The 18,037-nt window shown below is 41.1% G+C and overlaps 1 protein-coding gene across 7 annotated transcripts in view; it reads right to left on the reverse strand.

Moving 5' to 3' along the window:
• Positions 1-654: 654 nt before the first annotated feature.
• The window catches only part of KBTBD3 (kelch repeat and BTB domain containing 3), a 37,251-nt gene continuing 19,868 nt past the window's right edge, over positions 655-18,037 (reverse strand). For 4 of the 7 annotated variants that reach the window (XM_082684210.1, XM_082684211.1, XM_082684208.1 and 1 more), the window contains 2 exons: positions 12,785-13,029; positions 655-8,222 (listed from right to left, as the gene is read on the reverse strand). In XM_082684210.1, the coding sequence (XP_082540336.1) occupies positions 6,620-8,222; positions 12,785-13,005 (1,824 nt within the window). In that variant the 5' untranslated portion in view covers positions 13,006-13,029 and the 3' untranslated portion in view covers positions 655-6,619. The remainder of the gene's footprint in view (positions 8,223-12,784; positions 13,030-18,037) is intronic. The other 3 variants (XR_014299065.1, XR_014299066.1, XR_014299067.1) reach the window with 2 other exon arrangements.

An 18,037-nucleotide genomic window follows, 5' to 3' on the forward strand; every position in this document is an offset into this window, starting at 1 on the left:
ATTAGTAAATGACACATAGGAAGAAATCACCACATAGGAAGGCCAGAGACATGATGGAAAATGGGCCTATGCAGAAAGAGGAAACATGACAGGAATTGGAACTGACACATTTGTCCAGTGTAAACAAATGAACAATCTTTCCATGGTCCGAGTCCATCTTCGGGCCCCCTTCCTAGGGGGAAGCCCCAGGAATCTGGGCTTATGAGTTAGGGAGGAGGCTTATTGCCCAGAAGCTGGCTATTGCATGTGTGCCTTGATCCAGGGAGGCAGGGATGGCCAGGTCCGGGGCCGTGCACAGCCGGCTGGTGTCTGCTGCTGTCATTTGTGGCTCAGGGACCTTTGGTTTCTTCTTCCTTAGCTCTTAGGGTCTGGGGGTGGGGGTCTCACACACCTGTGACTCCTCTGAAGTCTGAGGGGTGCTGTGCTCTCTCGGATGGGGGTGTCCGCCTTGAAGCGCATGCAGGGCCCTTTCTCAGAGCTAGAGGTCCCTTCGGAAACTCTCCCCCCAAACTCCCGCCACCACACCCTGGAACCCCGAGTCTGATCAGAGCACTCAGGGCATCTGGGGAGCGGAGGTGGCAAGAAAATGAGCAGCTCAGCACCCACCTGTGCCCACTGCTTTCCTTTCCAGTAACCACAGGTACACACAGAATGTGTTCTTTTCTGAGATACATTTTAATAAATTATTATTTTACAGAATTGAAATGTTCACTACATGGTAATATGGTTCACATGGACCTGCAGAAATTCTGATTTTGTTTCTCGAAGCATATCGCAAAAGCCCGCATTCCACAATAGGGAAATGAAGAAACTTGTTTGCATACACAGGGTTCAGTAGCCGGAGCACTGGCTCCTCCCGTGCCGAGGATGTCGCTGAACTATTGGGCTCTAATAGGGGACGAAAGTGGGTTGCATGTCCGCTAAGGAACTTTGCAGTCATTGTCTTATATATGATCACCTTTGAAAGGAAGCACAGAATTAGATACAAAATTCACTGAGAACAAACAGTTCCTAAGCACTAAAAAAGCAGGTAGATAAATGACTGGACCTGTAATTCTACTTCCAGGAACCAACCGTGCATATATGGCGCAGCCGTCCGTGTTCTCCAACAGGGCTCTGCGTCTCGCTCTCAACAAATGCTTCAGTGTTAGATCTTCCAAACTAACAAAAACTACAGCCGTGTAAATCCCCTAACCCAGGCTTCTTGGACTTTGACCATGAGACAGGTCTCAGATATTACAAAAAGAACACACACATTCATAACTGAAGTCTGATGTGCTATCCTTCTAAGAGGTCAGATCCTGAAGTAGATCAAAATGATTTCCTTTGTCCGTGGAAATAAGTTGCAAAATGTACAGCTATAATGTACCTACTCAGTAACAATATAGTTGTAACAAATCTTCTTTGTTTCACATATTGGGTCAACAGAATAGCAGTTTACTGGATGTCTAATTATATGCAGGCACTGTGCTAATTGCTAGGTCCAGAAATGATGAATACATTGTCCCTATTCCTAAGAGCTTCCAATTAAATGAGGAAGACAGACACATAAAGAAAAATTTAGACCACAACGTGATACTCAGGGAACTGTACTGTTAGGCCAGCCGCCTTGTTTCCCTTGAACCAACAGCATCATTTGGTGAACTAGTTAGACAGCTGTGGTGGGGAATGCTGTCCAAGTCAATGGGATGAGTAGATCTGCCCGGCTCATAGCATTGTTCAGCAGTGGCGTTGTTACAGGGAGAGGGCATGCTCTAGCCAACCAGACTAACAGTACAGGTGAAGCTCAGCACTTAGATCGCTGTTACCATAAGGCTAATCTTCATTGATTTGTAAGCAAATCGTCCTCTCATTACCCACCAAGGATGTGACTGCTTTGGTTTCTATTTCTGTATACTTTTTGAGGTCTTTATTAGAAGTGGTTTTAAGAGTCTGAAAACCCTAGCTAATGGCAAATGATTGAAAGACTTACTAAAATTTGGCTTTAGAATTCCTCTCCCAGAAAACTTGTGTTTGTAGTTTATGTTGATGGTTGGGGGGGGAGGGGGCTTAAAAGGAGAAAGACCCAGCTGGGCTCTAGTTCAGAATGGATTTGTAACAACTAGAGCAGGTTCGGGGATGAAAATGCCTGAATTATCAAGAGATTCCACAATGCTGGTCATGCTTAACCCACAGAAAAGGTGAGAGAATTAGGATAGATTTTCTGAGGCACCTGTAAGAAAAGGCATGTAACCCCAGCCATTGTGGCAGGTTTTAAAATGCTAAGCATTTCAACAGGAAGGAAAATAACACCTTGATTTTACAGGAAGGGGAGACATACTACAGTTTGAAATACTTGTGGAGAGACAGGGGCAGGTAGTTAATGCCGGGAGGAAGCAGAGCTTTCTATGTGAGCAGTAATAGAACTTTTAAAAACTGGAGGCATTGAGCTCTTTATTCCTGAAAGAACTGAATTAGAAATTGGGAAAAAAAAAAAATCATTTGTCAGGGTGAATCACCTGTCAGTGTGTTTTGGAATTTAGAGGGGCTTTGTCTCCAGCATGTCAGAAGCTGTGTTAGATTCTAAGGCTATTTTCAAGTTGGAATAGGAGTCTAGGATTTAGAAGTTATCTTTTGATCAATGTATAATAGTACCATCCTGTGATTATATTCCCTAACGAGATATTAAATTTAGTTAAGCATTATTAGTGCCATCCAACAGAATCGATTTATAAATACATCTAGGTTTTTAAGATATAAAGATATTCTTTTAAATCAAATATTCTTTAACTAGAATCACTACATTTAACTAGACAGCAACATTTGCAGCAAAACAGGCACTAATTCAGGAGAAAATTTTAGGTGCTGGTCTTTCAGTGTCTGTTCTCTGTGAAACAGATGTGCATCCACAGGAGAGAGGAGGGAAAGGCCCTGTTAGCAGTGCACTAAAAACATCAGCACCATTGATAGATTTTTCCTGAGTGATTAAAAAGAAAAAAAAAAAAAAAGAATGAAGAACAGATTGTCTCCAATAAGACTGGTCCTAAACTGGCGTAGTTGTTAGACTCTGGTCCTACTGAAACCTTGCATGTGCAGAGCTACTGAGCTACTGAGATCAAGTTCCTTAGAATCTAAAATGCTCAATAAATCAGAGGAGGCAGTCATCAGTCATACATCAGAAAACTAGAAAAATGGGAAAGTGTAAAGAGAATGTAGAAATCTTTGGTTGTTGACTGCTGTATTGGACTTAAGAGGGTGGACCATGGGCCACAGGGCCCATCTGAGTATGTGTCTTACTCTAAATATGGCTTTTCAAAGGGGAGTCAAGTGATTTCTTACGTTGAATGGAAATCTGCTTCCCTATGAAGTCTAGCCTTTCTTTTTAGGTTGCCCTCCAGGGCTGCCCATGGAAGCCATTTCCAACTCTAAATATCAAAGACTTTCCACACACAAGATCCAATTAAACTGAGAATGAGCACCTAACAGTAACACTACACGGTCCACACCATACTTGATCGTTAGATTGTATTTACTGCTTCCCTATCTCGGAATGTCAATACATATTTCTCTCTACTTGAGTCTGATTTTCTGAACGGTGCCCCTTAAGCGAGGCGTACCATGCTCAGATCCAGTTGCTCTCGATACCAGATGTGGTCACTCTCAAAGCACACTTGCTTTCCAGAGTAGCAGATCGAATACTGCCATGATAAAGACTTCCCACCCAGAACCAGAGCTGAGTGTGCTGGGAAGGTAGTTAATTTTGATTATGCAAATATTCTTCCTATTGCCCAGTTTTTCAAGCAATAAATGAACAAAAGGTGCTCCACATTTGAAATCAAGCTTGTGGATCACTCTGGGAGTGCCCATTCACTTTGAACTGATCTCATATAAATGTTCAATTGAATCGTCTTCATATATAATAATGCCAGAGACCTACTTTCAATTTTAGAAGATGTATTAGATTTTTTTCGTGTGTGTGTGTGTGTGTACATAATCCAAATGATAAAGGACTTAGAAATGTTTAACAGAATTTTTCCACAAGAACAAAAGCAACCTAGGTAATGAGCACAATTATTTTGTCTCTTACATTGCATTATTGGCTGAACAAGGATCATGAAGGGAAAGCAGACTTTAGAGAAAAAAAAAAAAAAAAAAAAAGACTTGGGGAAGAGGCCATAGATAAAGGGATGTGTTGTTTCCTCTGACCTAACTTTACAGACAGGAATACAGCAGATCTTTCTGGGGGTTCTGAGAATAACCTTGAAAGATCAGATACTTGCCTGTCGGAGATCCAGAATGGAGTCAGGCCAGAACGACAGGCATGGTTCTCGGACTGTAAAGCCATGGATCGGCAAGATGAGAAGGCTATACCCAGCTCAGTCACTTACCACGTGTGCATGTGGCTGGGTTCCTCGAGGGTGCGGGACACAGAAGATGTAAAATTAGAACAAGATCAGTCATTAATGGAGCCAAGCCCAGCCTAGCAGTCTGTGCTCTGATGCCAAGGATCAAAGTAAAAAAACAAAAACAAAACAAAAAACCCACAGTAAATAAAGGAAGAATTCAGGTGTTGATGACTAGATGGAGTACTTTTCTTGCTGTTGTAACTGACAAAGAGCACCCAGTTGTGGATGTAAAGGGGTGGCAATGAGAAAAACATGATCAACAAGTCAAGTGCAGCAACTGTAGAAAAAAAGCCTCGTGTGTTAGAAAGTGTTTTAAATCAAATGCAGGGGGAGCTTCCTAGGCCTTGTTTCTAGAAACATTACCATGAACCAACAGCTAATGAGAAGATTGGCAGACATCAAGATAATCTGATAATGAATCAAGATCAGGAAGGGATTGTTTCGCCTTAGTTTTTCCTTTCTGGAAGAGATGAACAATTCCTAGAGTCAGTAATTAATATTTATTTTAAACATACTTTAATTATTTATATATGTTTAAGTTAACAGTTCAGTAAATCCAGGTAGGTGACCCACTGTGTTATGGTCTTTCCTAAATAATTTTTTCATAGCCACAAGTATACACACAAAAGCATTCACTGAACTTCCTTTTTTCTTGCACACACAGACACACAGACACACACACATAAATACATACATATGGGAAAGGGCAGAGCCCACTTAGGAGGGACAGCCCACAATTCTACAGAATACTTTTTATGCAACAGCCATCTGATTAGGGACAGTTCAATTTTGGAAATGCATGATCATGTGTCTAATATTCTGTTCTATTTTGAAAAAATATATATATATTTGAAGCTTATGATTGCATAAACTTATATGGTATAGTGGAAGGACCTTTATTTAGGTTTATTTCTACTTTTACAACCTAAAATAGTTATATCTTTTAAACTAATGAAAGAAGCATACTCTCTTACAACCCAGAATCATCCTACCTGAGAACAAGGATGATTTATACTCTTTCTTTGTTTGGGTGAAAGATGATGAAGCATCTAAACAGTTACAGCAGGTTGTGAATTTGAGCAACACCAAAAACCTAGTCATTTAAAAAAATTTAGAAAATAAATCACTGTGACCAAGTTACATAAGTTGTAAACCAACACGATGCTTTATGGTTGATATATATCATCAAAGGAAACTGATATGGTACTAATTTAAATGTTGAAATTTCTTTTCTTTTTTTTAATGTTGAAATTTCTAACTGCAACTCAAATTTGAACATTTAAAAAATTATGAAAATCAACATAAGGACACACTGATCTAGTGGAACCTGGCAAGGATAAAGAATAAGTATTTGAGGACCACCATCTTGGAATCCAAGAACTTCACTCAGAAGGTTATGATAGACTCAGATTGGTTTTAACTTAGAACTAATAATTAAATCAAGAATGTTAATTTACTGAGCCTGAGCCAGAAAATGAGAAAGATATGATACTGCTAGAAACTAAAACCAACAAACACTGGGATTTAATAGAAGAAGCAATTTTAAAAGCATTTCAGTAACTGCCATTGGCATTATGGCATTGTAGCATGGGACATTATGCTTTAATGAAGAGTTGAATCATAAAAAAAAGTCAAGCCATGTTGAGTGTACAGCTTAGAAGCCTAGGGAAATACACAGCATTTTAGATAAGTTTACCTAACCCCCAAAAAAAGAGGGAAAAGAAAAAAGGAAGGGCTGAAAAGAAGCTAAGCCAGGATCAGAAAGGGTAAGAATTCAGCAACTCTTACTCCTGTAGTAACGGGGCAGGCTTCTTACCTCTCTCTAATTCAGATTTCACTTCATCTAATATAATGTGCAAATAATCCATTTTCACTACCTTAAGAGATTTTCCCTACCTAGATAGTACAAATCTGTAAACACTGATTTGTTCTTACTAGTCTTTTATGGATAAAGTACTCTAAAAATCAAGACAGCAACGCCTACGAGTTTTATTTACAGATGAGAATACTAAGTGTTCTGATTCTCCAAGATTCAGTTATATTCAGGATAATGTTTGGTGAATGTATTTTGTCTTTGAAGTTTCTGGCAACTGCTAAGTCATATATGCTTACATTCATAGTGATTCTCTAACAGACGGTACATTTTATTTTACTAAGAGGTAAAGGCCTTGTTACCAACTACGGTAGGTTTCTAGAACTGGAATAGTTTTAGAATGTCTAAGCACATGCTCCTTTCAGAAATGGTTAGAAAACCATGGGTCTCTGTATTTATTGAACTGAATCACCTGACAGTAGAATTCCGTTAAGGCTCTTGGCATTGGAGCGACTTCCTCCCACTCTGACCTGCTGCTGTGGTAGACTTGGACTTCATCTGTGATTTCGTCCGGGGCGTAATCGCCGCCCAAGATGTAAATTTTATCTTCAATCCCAACCGCGCCTGCGTTGAAGCCCGCACACTCAAAAGAGCCTTCCCCCTTCCAGACGCAAGTATCTGGACAAAAACTATACACCTTGTAGGTGGAAAGGTCACATATGTACAGTGTGCAGTTTACTGGGACAGCTTTGATCAGCGTTGCATGAAAAAACTGCCCGAACTCTGCTACTAGTTCAGACCACTGGTCAGTGGTCGCGTTGTATTTAAAAAAGCAGTCGAGCGACGGGTTAAAGGCATCTGTAATCTCTACCTCCGACCCAAGGACATAGATGACATTCTGGCATGCGCTGGCTTCGGGGTAGTATATGCCCCTGGGTAAGGGGCTAACAGACATCCATTCTTTGGAAAGAGGGTTGTAAGACTCAACGTCTAAGAGACTTTTAATGTCCTGAGACCCTCTGGTCTTTCCACCTATGACAAATAACCTGTTGAGAGCCAGAACAGACGTATGCATGGTTCTTGGGGTCTTCATAGTTGATACCAGGAAGAAATCGTTTTTAACCGGACAGTAGCACCAGGTTTGGTCAGTCGCGTCGTGGTAGGACTCTGCGATGTGAAGCCGCACGGTTCTGCAGCACGGCCCCTTGCAGCCCCCGGTCAGGAATATCTTCTCTCCATAACTAGACAGACTAGACCCTGGCAGATCGATCAGGTGCGACTGTGGCAGTACTTTCCATGAGTCACTGTTGATGTTGTAGCAAAATGTGTATTGGTCGCCTCCGTTCTCCTCGGTTTTGTGGACAAAGATGTATTTCTCGGTGGTGGATGGCCGAGCGTCAGGGAAGAGTCCGCCAGAACCTTGCACGCACTTCACGGCATCCATGATCACATCAAAACAGTTCGTGCTCTTGAGTAAACACTCCTCGTTGAGCAGACAGTCTCGAAGCGTCTCCTCAGATAACTGATGTAATCGGACTTTTTTAATCAAATAAGGCAGATGCTTTTGCCTTGATTCTAGGTTATGTTTGGTCCAACTAAGGACAACTTTCAGGACAGTTTCTTCCTCAGGGACATTTAAGTCATCTGATTCTAGACATTTTTGCAGGACTCCAAAATTCATCTCTAAGAAATCACTGGATTTAAATAGCAAGGAAAAGTGGTTCTGTACAAAGTAGAGGGCGTGATTGAACAACCGAGGGGAGCCATAGCTGTCTGATATAGATAGTAACTGTAGACAGTTGACAAGGTTAATGCTTTTTATTAAAAAGTCACTGCAAGCTTTGGCCAGGAAGGAGACTTGAAGAAATGAGGACAACTGGAAGAACATTTCCACATTCTCATCTGTTATCTGTGTTTTCCCGGTATAGGCGTAGTCAAGGAACGCCTTCACAGCTTTGGAGGACAGATTCGTGATGGTGACACTCCCACCATCTCTCTCTCTCATGTTTACTTCAAACATAGCCCTGCAACAGTGAAGAACAGAGAAGAACACGTGGGAAGAGGTCATTCCGTGCTAGTGTCAACATTACCTTCCAGACGCTTCCTTGACCCTTAGGTTGATTTAAAATATATTTCAGACATGTCAAGTTTATCTTTATGAATTATCTAGAAGAGTAGTATACCGCAGTGTTTATCTTTAAACATAACTCCCATACTACAGAATACACACATGATAGCCAAGCTGTTGCAACTCATCCAGAGAAGACTGTAAGAAGAGTCATGTTTAGTGAACTAATTACATGCTCTTAAATATTATTCATAAAATTAGGGTAAAATCTCTCTAATGGCTGAATTTCTTTTTTTTTTTTTTGAGTTAATTAGTATCAACTCTGCAGGTGATAACTAGGAGTACTTAAAATATACAATGCTTCTGAGTTTAGGGTTTAAAAGTATCTTGCACAGTAATTTTCAGCTTGGCAGCAGTCAAACATGGGGAAGGTGGAATGCTGTGAGGTATCGCATGTCCCCAAGGAGTCTATGTGGGAAATCCACCACATGAGATATATTTAAATACACCCTGAAAGAGACACATTTCATGCAACTTTAGGAACAAAAGGGAATGTGATTTCGTGGAGCTAAACACCAACCCAAAAGGCTAAAAGTAAGTTTTCGAACAGACAGCCACTGAGAGATGGAGGTGGTCCCCAGATTTAAGTTCTTCTGAGTTCTTCTAAGCTGTAATTCATCCCCACCTGGCCAAGAGGATAGAGTCTAAGGAAGTGGGAACTTTAGGGGTTCAATTTAAGTGAAAATGTAACTTATTTGTAAGTGTTTGGGCAGGAAACTAAGACGTATTTTACTTTTGGTTTTTGTAGACCAATCTTGCCACCCATCCTTCTATTGACTTCATATCCAGCATGATTCATTTTCACACAGACCTGCTATGGCGGTTGTCAGTGGACAGCGAGCGGAGGCTGAGATTAAAGAGAAACAGCTACAAGAAAGAACTAAGGACCACCAGTAGCTGTACCTTTGGTAGGACTGGACTGACTGGTGTGGGTTTTGGTTTAATACTTGTTTGCGTCCGTACCATTATTGTCCAGGATACCTGTGTGAGCAGTGCCCTGAGGTGCTTACGTACTCTGGGGGGGACCAGTTTAGTTCTTAGAGTCTGTTCTAGAGGGTAAGCAAAGCTATTCAGGAAGCACTAGTATCCGACTGAGAAGTATGAGGAGCCCTCCAAATACGGGAACACCCCTCAGGACAAGGAAGGATGACACTTGCCCACTAAGCTACTGGAGTGGATATAGTTAAACAAATTACGTACATGTTCTGCATCATGTACGGTTATCTCAGTAATGTCAGCTGAACAATATGAAACTATGATGACAATTATATTGAATTATGAAGACATGGATCATCAGTTTAGGGTAATATTAAGAGCCAGACCTCTAGAATATGGCTACCTGGGTGGGTGTCTGGCCATTGTCACTTACTAGCTCTGTGACCTTGGTGGGGAGGGCTTCATTGTGCTTCCAGTTCCTCATCTCAAAATAGGGATACTTGTAGTATCTATTTCACTGAGTGTTCAGAGGCATCAATGAGTTAATCAATGCAAAGTATTAGGTACTATCATTATTTTAGGAAAATGTTTTCTGTCAGATGCTATACATTTTTAGTTTATCACCAGCTTCCACATTTTCTTTGAGAAGACACAAGTAAGGTCATATTTCTGTTCTTGCTCCTGTTCATCCTTAAAGTATCTGGTTACCATCCATTTCAAATTTTCCGTATTACCAGAAAGTGGTTGTACAATATGTGAAACTCCTCTTTAGTCTTCTATGACTTTACATCTCATAACTTTTATTTTCCAAAATCATAAAGTGCACTTCTCATGCATTGCACACTGGCCTCCTGTTTTACATTATTCCTCCCAGTACTTCAGTGAACTTGATAACACAAATACTATGAATTAGTGGCCTCATCACTCAAGAATGTAAATTACAGAATTTCAGTCTTTATTTGTTTCCATTTTTATATGAACTGGGTATTCCTTTAGTAAAATACTATATATAATAAAAGATCTAGGACATTATAACATGGACATTTGTGTTACATCAAAGCAGGGAGAAGATTTTAATTGTTCTTTTTTTTTTTTTAAAGATTTTTATTTATTTATTTGACAGGCAAAGAGGCAGGCAGAGAGAGAGATTGGAGGAAGCAGGCTTCCCACTGAGCAGAGAGCCCAATGCGGGGCTCAATCCCAGGACCCTGGGATCATGACCTGAGCCAAAGGCAGAGGCTTTAACCCACTGAGCCACCCAGGCGCCCCTAATTATTTTAACAGGACTTTTAAAAAATGTAAAGCAGATCCATAAAAGTTAGGAGTAGGATGAACAAAATATTGTGCAGAAATTATGTGCAGATACATTTAATGAATAAGCTCTACATGAAGACTAGAGGCCTGCAATCCAAATGCTCACAGGAACTTCTTATTTCGTTAACATGATAGGGAAATCAACCTGGGTGTTTGCACCAGATTACGTACATTTTTTGCTTTGGAAATAAGAGTAATCATAGCATCTAGTGTTAGTTGAAAGTAGTGGACAGCATCCTAAACAGTACATATACATTATTTCATTTAACCCTCATAATGACTCAGTAAGTTAGGTTCTTATTTATTATCTTAATTTTTACAAATAGGGAACCCGAGACTTGAAGAAATTAAGTCACTTGTTTAAGGTCATGTCTGATTAGTGGCAGAACCAGGATTTAGATTTAGGGCCTGTGTATTAAGAGGCCAGGTACTTAACCGTTAGAGCATCCAGCTCTAACGGAGGAGGTGGCAGAAGATGGGGGAACAGAATAGAGCTACTAGAAGAAAACTGGAATGGAACAGAGCTGGGGAGAAACTGGTGGCACCACCGAGACTCGGCAGAGCACAGGGACAGTGAGGGGCCCAGTGGAGTTCAAAGAACAGCTTAGGTTACCAGAGAGAAGACATGAAAAGAGCAGAGAAAGAACTAGTGTCTGGGTGGGGAGAAGGTGTAGCCTCCATGTCCCCGGTGATGTGGGACGCAGCACCAAGCCACGCTCCCCACTCAAGCAGGAAAACCCCCAGGCATGGGAGTTCAGCGAGCAGTGACTATCAATACATTTTTGCTCATTGACTCCAGAGCAACAGGGGTGAGGTCTAATCAGATGCCGGTGGCAAAGTAGCAGTTTTAATTAAGGATTAAAATCAGTATAAGTTACCTTGCACCTAGTATATTTGTATTTTAAATCTTACTCTGTTTTTATAAATTTTATTTACTAAAGATTTAAGTCCTTCTTATTTTGAATAAAAATTGTTTCTATAACTGAACATAATGCAAATACTGCAATTAGGATTAAATTTATTGCAGTGAGACTGGGAGGGCTGAGGCCAGGATGTCACCAGAAGAGGTTCATGCGTCTGACCAAGAGGACTCACAGGCGGGTATGACCTTGATATGGTTGCCACGGTACTGAGGTCCTGTGTCTGGCACTTGCCCTTGCAGAATCAGAAACCCACTGTCACCACAGGGGGTTGGAACAGTGTCATTATGAGGACATTCCCTGTAGGATGATCTGTGGGGGAACCAAGTTATACTCAGAAGGTTTCCTGGAATCAGAACAAGTTGGGAGTTCTCCAGAAATGCTCCTGGAGGTACTTTTCCCATATAGGACTCTCTCTGTTAAAGAGAGAAGAAATCTTGAAATCCTCTGTGTGAGTCCTTCTCCCTTGTTTAGCGCACAGATACATGACTAAACTCAGTTTTCCTCTCAAGTTCATTTCCTTTGACTTATACTTCCATTTTTTATTCCATTTGTCCTCTCCTTTTTTTCTAAACAACACAGTGCAAGAACTCCCCCAAACAAAACTGGCTCTAGATCAAAACAGTTTTTTTCCCAAGAGACCAGTGGTCCATACAACCTTAGGAAATGCTGACCTGGGAAGACCTGAACTATTAAAAAAGGTAGTCTTAGGGTGCCTGGGTGGCTCAGTCATTGGGCATCTGCCTTCAGCTTGGGTCTTGGTCCTGGGGTCCTGGGATCGAGGTCCGAATTGGACTCCCTGCTTGATGGGAGGCCTGTTTCTCCCTCTCCCACTCCCTCTGCTTGTGTTCCCTCCCTTCCTCTCTCTCTCTCTGTCAAAGAAATAATAAAAAATCTTAAAAAAAAAGGTAGTCTTAAATTTTCATATTAAAAATTCACTACTTAGGGGCGCCTGGGTGGCTCAGTGGTTTGGGCTGCTGCCTTTGGCTCGGGTCATGATCTCAGGGTCCTGGGATCGAGCCCCGCATCGGGCTCCCTGCTCCGCAGGAAGCCTGCTTCCCTCTCTCTCTCTCTCTGCCTGCCTCTCTGCCTACTTGTGATCTCCGTCTTTCAAATAAATAAATAAAATCTTAAAAAAAAAAAATTCACTACTTAATCTAGGTTCAAATTAGTTTTTATTTTAAGAATTAAAAATTACCATTCCGTGCTCCTGTAGGGGAGAAATTCAGTAGTTATGAAACATAACTTAATAACACAAAATCTGAGGCACACACAGAAGGCAAAGTACCTGAAAAAGTCACTGCACGCTGCTAAGACACAGCGATGACATGGGATTGTTTCATCTTTCATGATTATTTCAAAATCATAAAAGACATTTTGTTCTCTAAAATTCTGCAGTACACTTAAGATTTTCTGCCCATGATCTTCAGATACAAGGAAGTTGTTTTTCTTGTCAGGTGGAAGTCCGTTAAGTGAGTTTCGTTGATTGAAATGATATGAATTATCCATAGCCAATTCCTTTTGTTCTTAGAACTGGAATGGAAAAGAGAAATCACTGTTGTGGTGAGTCCTGATGACATTTCAGATCCAAAGTCTGTTCAGTGTCATTTATACTGAGAACAACTGTAACATAGTAAACTTGTTCTAAACATTTGTTTTCAGGACATTTAATAATAAACTTCTTCTGAATGTTTCTAAATATTGAGATTCCTGGAATAAAAAGTACCATCAGATGGAAGGATACAGTTCAGGGCTATATAATTGTGTCAAATAGCACAATTTTAAAATTGTATGTGTACACACATAGGCTCTCACTACATGACGAGTCTTGTTGTATGTAAGAGGTATTATGTACCCCGTAGTTCTCACATGGCTGTACACCCAGCACATCCCTGTCCCCTCACATCCATTTTCTTTTAGCAGCAAAGAAAATGTTAAAATACTGATCTTGAAGCACAGACATATGCCTTCTGGGGTTCAGCTTTTCAGAGATAAACACCAAAAAAGACCAGAGTGTTAGACTGTATTAACTGGTTATGGCCTTTAGTAAGGAAAGAAAGGCAAACATCAGTCCAAGTTGGCCTATATGGTTGCCTTTTTTTTCTTTTCCTTGTCTGATTGCTTGTGGCTAGGACTTCCAGTACTACATTGAAGCAGAGTGGTAAGACGGGACCTCCTTGTTTTATTCCTGACCTTAAAAAGTTCTCCATTTTTCCCCATTTAGGATGATACTAGCTGTGGGTTTTCATATATGGCCTTTATTATATGGAGGTATGTTCCCTCTAAACCTATTTTGTTGAGGGTTTTTATCATGACTGGATGTTGAACTTTGTCGAATGCTTTTTTCTGCATCTATTAAGGTGATCATATGGTTCTAATCTTCTCTTACTGATGTGACATATGACGTTGACTGGTTTGTGAATATTGAACCACTCTGGCAACTCAGGGATAAATCCCTCTTGATCATGGTGAATGATTTTCCTAATGTATTGTTGAATTTGGCTTGTTACTATTTTATCGAGATTTTTGCTTCTATTTTTATCAGGGATATTGACCTGTAGTTCTCTTTCAATTTTAGTGGACTCTTTATCCTGTTTTGGTATGAGGGTAATGCTGGCTTCATAGAGTGAATTTAGAAGTTTTCCTTCCTTTTCTATTTCTTTTGGAATAGTTTGATAAGACAGGCATTAACTCTTCTTTAAACGTTTGGTATAATTCCCCTGTGAAGCCAATCTGGTCCTGTACTTCTGTTTGTTGGGAGTTTTTTGATCACTGATTCAGTCTATTTGCTTTGGTCTGTTCAAGTTTCCTATTTCTTCCTATATCAGTTTTGGTAATTTATATGTTTCTAGGCAGTTATCCATTTCTTCCAGGTTGTCCAGTTTGTTGGCATAGTTTATCATTAAAATTCTCTTACGATTGTTTGTCTTTCTGTGGTGTTGGTTTTTATTTCTCCCCTCTCATTTGTGATTTTGAGCCCTTTCTCTCTCTCTCTCTCTTAAGCCAAATTGTCCTATTTGAAAGCATGACAGAAAACAGTGTAACTTTATTTAAAAAGGCCTTTTAAACATGAGATCAGAAATCCAAGATAGTTGGAAGGCCAGATCATTGTGACTTTCCCAAATTCAGTTCTATGCACACAACTTTACCCCACCAAAAAGCAAGGAGGTGGGAAACAAAAAGGGAGAGAAGATTGGGAACTAAGGAAGCTAGAGAAATAGGGAACCTTGATTCTCTTAGTATGTTTTTATTCTGGTTATCTGTTGCTTTGTAAATCACCAGAAAACTTAGTAGCTTGTGAGAACAATTTACTCTCTCTCATGGTTCTGTGGGTTTAATTGGAGCTTCTTGCTTGAGGCTTTAATATGCTTAGAATCAGGTGGCAGCTCTGGCTGAAGTCATTTGAAGGTCTGACTGGGCTCCAGGTCCAATACGGTTCCTTTTCGCACATTTCTGATTCTTCAAATGGGATGCCTAGAACAGACAGGTCTCTGTCTGTCTTTGTGTGTGTCTCTCAGTGCACTCTCTCCATGTGGGCTAGCTTACACTTCCTCACAACGTGGCGGTCTCTGGGTAGTTGGACTTCTTACACGGTGGCTTGGTTCTCCCAGAGGGATTGTTTCAAGCCCAGGTGGAAGCTATACACAGAGAAGTAGTCAGAATGGTCCTAGAGCATCAGTTAAAGCTCTAGTCTAGGACTAAGACCATCTACTGCTATGTTGTCCAATACAGTAATCATGAGCCATGTACTGCTATTTAAATTTAAATCATCTGATTAAATTAAATTAAAAATTTGGTTCTTTGGTTGCTCTAACCCTATTTTAAGTAATCAGTAGCCACATGTAGTGTGATGGTGACACACTTTCATATGTCAGCATGACTGGGCCAGGGAGTGCCCAGATATGTAGTAGCTAGGCATTATTTGGGGGGATGTCTGTGAGGGCGTTTGTGGATGTTAACATTTGAAGTGCGAAACTCAGTAAAGCAGAGTGCCCTCCCTCATGTGAATGGGGCTCATCCATTCCTTTTGAAAGCCAGACAGAACACAAGGCCAAGTAAGAAAGAATTCTTTCTGTCTGCTGCACTGTGTTGGAGTTCGGGCGTTGGGCTTCTCCTACCTTCGGACTGAGACTTAGGACTGTCCCTGTCCCACTGGCTCTCTTGCTGGCTCTCCTGGCAGCATGCCGGCTGCAGATCTCTGGGTTTCTCAGACTCCATGATCACAGAAGCCAGCTTCCTAGTGTAAATCTGTCTGTCTATCCATCTCTCCAGTTGGTTCTGTTTCTCTGGAGAACTGCATTGTCACATACGGCAGCAGCTATTACATTGTTCAGCAGAAATCTGAAATATTTTCATCATCACGGGAAGATCCACTGGATGGCTGATGTACTGTGGGGAGGCCAGTGTGTACACACGTGCATGGGAGGGATGGTGGGCGTGTACAAGTGGGGGAGGGTAATAGGATGTGACTGGCAGTGTTCCTGGAAAAACAAGTTCCCTGCAGTGATTCTGTGAGCAGCATTCTAAAGCAGCTGTAAGGAGGGAGACATAATGAGAGTGGGTGCCATGAAGGGAGAGAGATAATGAGAGGCTTGGGGGCAGTTCCGAAGAAAAGGAAGGCAGAAAAGAGTTGCACTAGTCAGAGTTCTCTGGAGAAACAGAACCAGTGAACCAATAGGCTATAAGCCTATTGTTTTTGTGTACAGAGGTACACACACACACACACACATACTGGTACATATAGTTTGTGTGTGTGTGTGTGTGTGTGTGTGTGTCTATAAAAAATAAGGAATTGGTTCACAAAATTATGGAGGTCCCAAGATCTGTGGTTGGCAAGCGGGAGACCCAGGGTAGTTTGAAAGCTGACAGCCTGGAAACCTGGAAACAGATGATTTTTTAATTTGAGTCTGAAGGCAGGAAATGATTTTTCTCAACTCAGCACTCAGATAAGTTTCCTCTTACTTAGCAATTTTGTCCTATCCAGGTCTTCAACTGATTGGGTGAGGCCCACCTTCATTAGGGAGGACAACCTGCTTCACTCAGTCCATCTAGACACATCCTTATAGAAACACAACGAATAATGTTTCACCAAATGTCTGGGAACCCTGTGGTCCAGTTCAGTTGATACAATACATGAATCACCACAACACTATAAATCTTTACTTAAGAATGTTGTTAATGTGTGACCTAAGGCGGAAAAGAATATTTAAGGCCAAAGAGTGGTGTACACAGACAATTACATATGTGGCCATCCCAAGAGTCATTCGTCACCTCACAAGGCATGCCTCTTAAGTCACTTGTAAAACTCTGTTTTTAAAAGTATGGATGTTTTTCCCTCCTTTTCTAGTAACTACAAATCATCCACCTTCCCAGGGGAATGATGTCATGTGAGGAAGCGGGACGGGCAGGGCTTTGGGATCGGACACATGGCTCCAGTGCTGCTCCAGCACTTTACCTGGGATATAGTTGAGGCAAGGAGCTTCTAGTCTTTGATTCCCATTTTTTTTCTTCTACTAAACATTTAACATAAAAGCCAAGGAAGCCCTTTAATTGACACTGATCAGGAGGTTTACATGCCTAATAAGCTGGTAGGGGAAGAAGCAGACTCTAAGAGCTCCTAAGAGAAAAGTCGAGCACAAGTGGTGTCACTGTGACATAGTTCATCTGAAGTGCCAGGACCAGGGGGTCAGGGGAGAGAAAGACACACTGGTTGAGACCTGAGCCAGCCTCTTGTCCTGACTCCAGAATGCTGGAACGGAGTATTTAAGGGGAGAGACCAGGGAGCATGTATAGTACACAAAACAGTACACAGAGCAAATAAGCAGCCTCATCTGGACTAGACACAGATATGACGTAATGCTGTACAGAGGGTCATAGCATTTTCTCAAGCACACAAACCAGGTGTATCTCCTGGGCTGTTTCTTAAGTCTGGCCATGGGCTGGAGCGCTGGACATATGTAGCAGCAACGCAGGGTCTCCCCATGGCTGCCTCAGAGGACCACAGGAGTGGCGGGGACACTCAGCGCACACAGCCTGCACACCTTTCGGAACTGCTCTAAATCCTCATCCATTTAGAAATGTATTAAATGCCTTTGGCAGAGGAACTTAGATGTAGATGGAAAGATACATTTCTCTCCTACAATCGTAGACTCTTCTTGGTTTTCAGAAGTTCAAAGTTTGGGATTATTGGTACTGACAAGGCTCTATGATCCCCATGGGACAATATAAAGCAGAAATTACTACCTTGGCCTTCAAGCCATTTAATCAAGGAGAGAGAGAGGAGAAGACTGTGGCTAGATGCTAAAAACTCATTCCACAACACTTTTGTTCTGTATCTGATTGTGTGTGTGTGTGTGTGTGTGTCTGTACATACAAATTTAACTTCAATTTTAAAATATATGTTTTATTGGGCATTAAAAAATCTCTATTTTTCAATTCTTCAGTGTGGCCATAATTACCAATGAAAACTACTGAAGTTTAAGTAATAGCATTCTGATCCCCCGCACCACCCCCCTCCATAACGCTATTCTTTTTGAATTTC

Source organism: Mustela nivalis (genome assembly GCF_964662115.1).
Source record: "Mustela nivalis genome assembly, chromosome: 9".
NCBI lineage: Eukaryota > Metazoa > Chordata > Mammalia > Carnivora > Mustelidae > Mustela > Mustela nivalis.